Source organism: Morus notabilis, unplaced genomic scaffold, assembly GCF_000414095.1.
Source record: "Morus notabilis unplaced genomic scaffold, ASM41409v2 Scaffold630, whole genome shotgun sequence".
NCBI classification, from domain to species: domain Eukaryota; kingdom Viridiplantae; phylum Streptophyta; class Magnoliopsida; order Rosales; family Moraceae; genus Morus; species Morus notabilis.
Window position 1 is genome coordinate 68353 of NW_010365305.1, and position 2037 is coordinate 70389.

The 2037-nt window shown below is 37.2% G+C and overlaps 1 protein-coding gene across 1 annotated transcript in view; it reads right to left on the reverse strand.

Annotated features, from left to right (window-relative positions):
- The window catches only part of LOC21404049, a 19479-nt gene extending 18045 nt beyond the window's left edge, over positions 1 to 1434 (reverse strand). The window contains exons 1-2 of the mRNA XM_010107707.2: positions 1147 to 1434; positions 200 to 538 (exon numbers count right to left, since the gene is read on the reverse strand). Of these exons, the coding sequence (XP_010106009.2) occupies positions 200 to 538; positions 1147 to 1434 (627 nt within the window). The remainder of the gene's footprint in view (positions 1 to 199; positions 539 to 1146) is intronic.
- Positions 1435 to 2037: the final 603 nt, after the last annotated feature.

A 2037-nucleotide genomic window follows, 5' to 3' on the forward strand; every position in this document is an offset into this window, starting at 1 on the left:
AAAAAAAAAAAAAAAAAAAAAAAAACTCAAAAATTAACGTGTGTAGTGACATTTTATAATGTTTTATCTATAAATCATTAGATAAAACAATTGCAAAAGCTAATACCGGCGAGCTAAATTATTTTTTAGAAAACAAAATTAACTGGATTGAAAATCTTGTTTCACAAATTTAATTTGGGAAATTAGTGAACATATATACTTGGAAGAAGCGACGGAGGGGCCTTGGGGGGCCTCTATTAGCATGAGAGGGTTGAGATGACGACTGATTCCAAGCGACCTTGCCATCACTGCCAGCACTGACCTTAAAGCCAGAAACGACAAGTTCTAAGTACCACAAGTCTGGATTCTTTTGCCACAACACAAACCCACCAACCTCACTCTTGCCTTTGGTACGTACACTCTCATCCCCCTCGTGCATTTCCGACCCCATCATCTTCACCTGCCCGACCGCGTACATGCTATTTATAGCATTCAACGCCGCCAGTCCTCCCGTTGCTGCCAAATATTGTTGAACTATATATTTTGCCGTTGAAGCCTCCTGCATTAAATACAATTAAGGAGTGACATTTTAGGAGATACAAAATGTCACTTTTTCTTTTTTTAATTAATTACTAGATTTTGGGCTTTAATTGACCACTTATAAGACCGTAAATACGCGTATCGGCTACAAATATATGTTCTTTCCCTTTAATGCTTTACAATCATATGCATTAAAGGGTAACATTTAGATATAGCACAAGTTAGATTAATCCGGAAAATAAAAATTGTGAATAAAGATAGGGAAAATTAAGTACGCTATTATTATTATTATTATTTGCATTTTGATATCTGCGGAAAAGTGCTAAATATATTCAGTGGTGAATGGTGATGGATATTTCGTTTAGTCAGAATTGTCATCATGCCGGCTACGTGGTTACTTGCATAACAATATTAGGGATCTCTGAAAAAGGAATTTATTTAAAATTGGGCAATGATTATCATCTCTTATTTTTCAACCACATCATAAATTTGTTTTGGAGTGAACATGATGATCACCAATAATGACGCCATTGCTTCTTTAAATTGATTAAAAATATATTAGTAATAGCAATGTTTCAATCGGCAAGCAGTTCACGTAGAGAAGACATATATGTTTTCCATGCTTACGATAGAACCATCTTTTATGGGACGGGTGAGTGCGTCTCCGGGTTGCACCTGAAGAGGAATTAGAGGAGAGCCAACAAGCTTAAGCAAAGCCATAAATTCATTGCTTGATCCAGAAGAAAGACGCGAAGACTTGTCACCGGCGGATTGAGCTTTCATCAAGGCGCGCAGATTCTGCCACCGCAGCGAGGCGTTGCTGCCCATGTTAGTGAACATCTCCTCCGGGATAGGCACCTCCAAGACAGTCTCCAGTCCATTTTCTTTGTCGAAATTAGGACAAAGCTTCCTCATAGAAATTTAGGAGGAAAAAAAATAGGATTTGTGGATAAGAAAGAAAGAGAGAGAAAGAGGAAAAGGTATCCTTGAGGAAAAAAAATTGGAGACCATCCCTCTTTCTCTCCTGACCCTAAAGTGGCATATTGGCGTAATTGAATAATAGAACAAGTGGTTTTGTGTGGAAATTAATGGTGAGAATATGCGCATTGGCAACGAAAGAGGACGGAGGGAGAGGTTTTCCTTGCGTCTAGATGTTTTTGTGCACTATTTTAACGCCGTATATTTAGTAAACTTCATTTTAGGACCCCTAAATATTATTGTCATATGTGTGTGTGTAATGTCTAATTACGAAAGTCATCTAGTTCTTCAAAAGTAATATATTGGCAAACGTCGTACAATAAAGGGAATATGATCGACAAACAATAGGTACTGAAGAAGCCATTCATGTAAAGTTGCCCAAAAGGGCCGAAGCAATTGCGAGGGAGTTATTCTCTATCGTTGATTTGACTATTGTATTTGCATATATCGTTAACCAACAAACGAAAATATATATGTATATAAATTTGGATGCCATGGTTTGAGCAAGTATATATCTGACATTGAAAAATCAAACCCAAG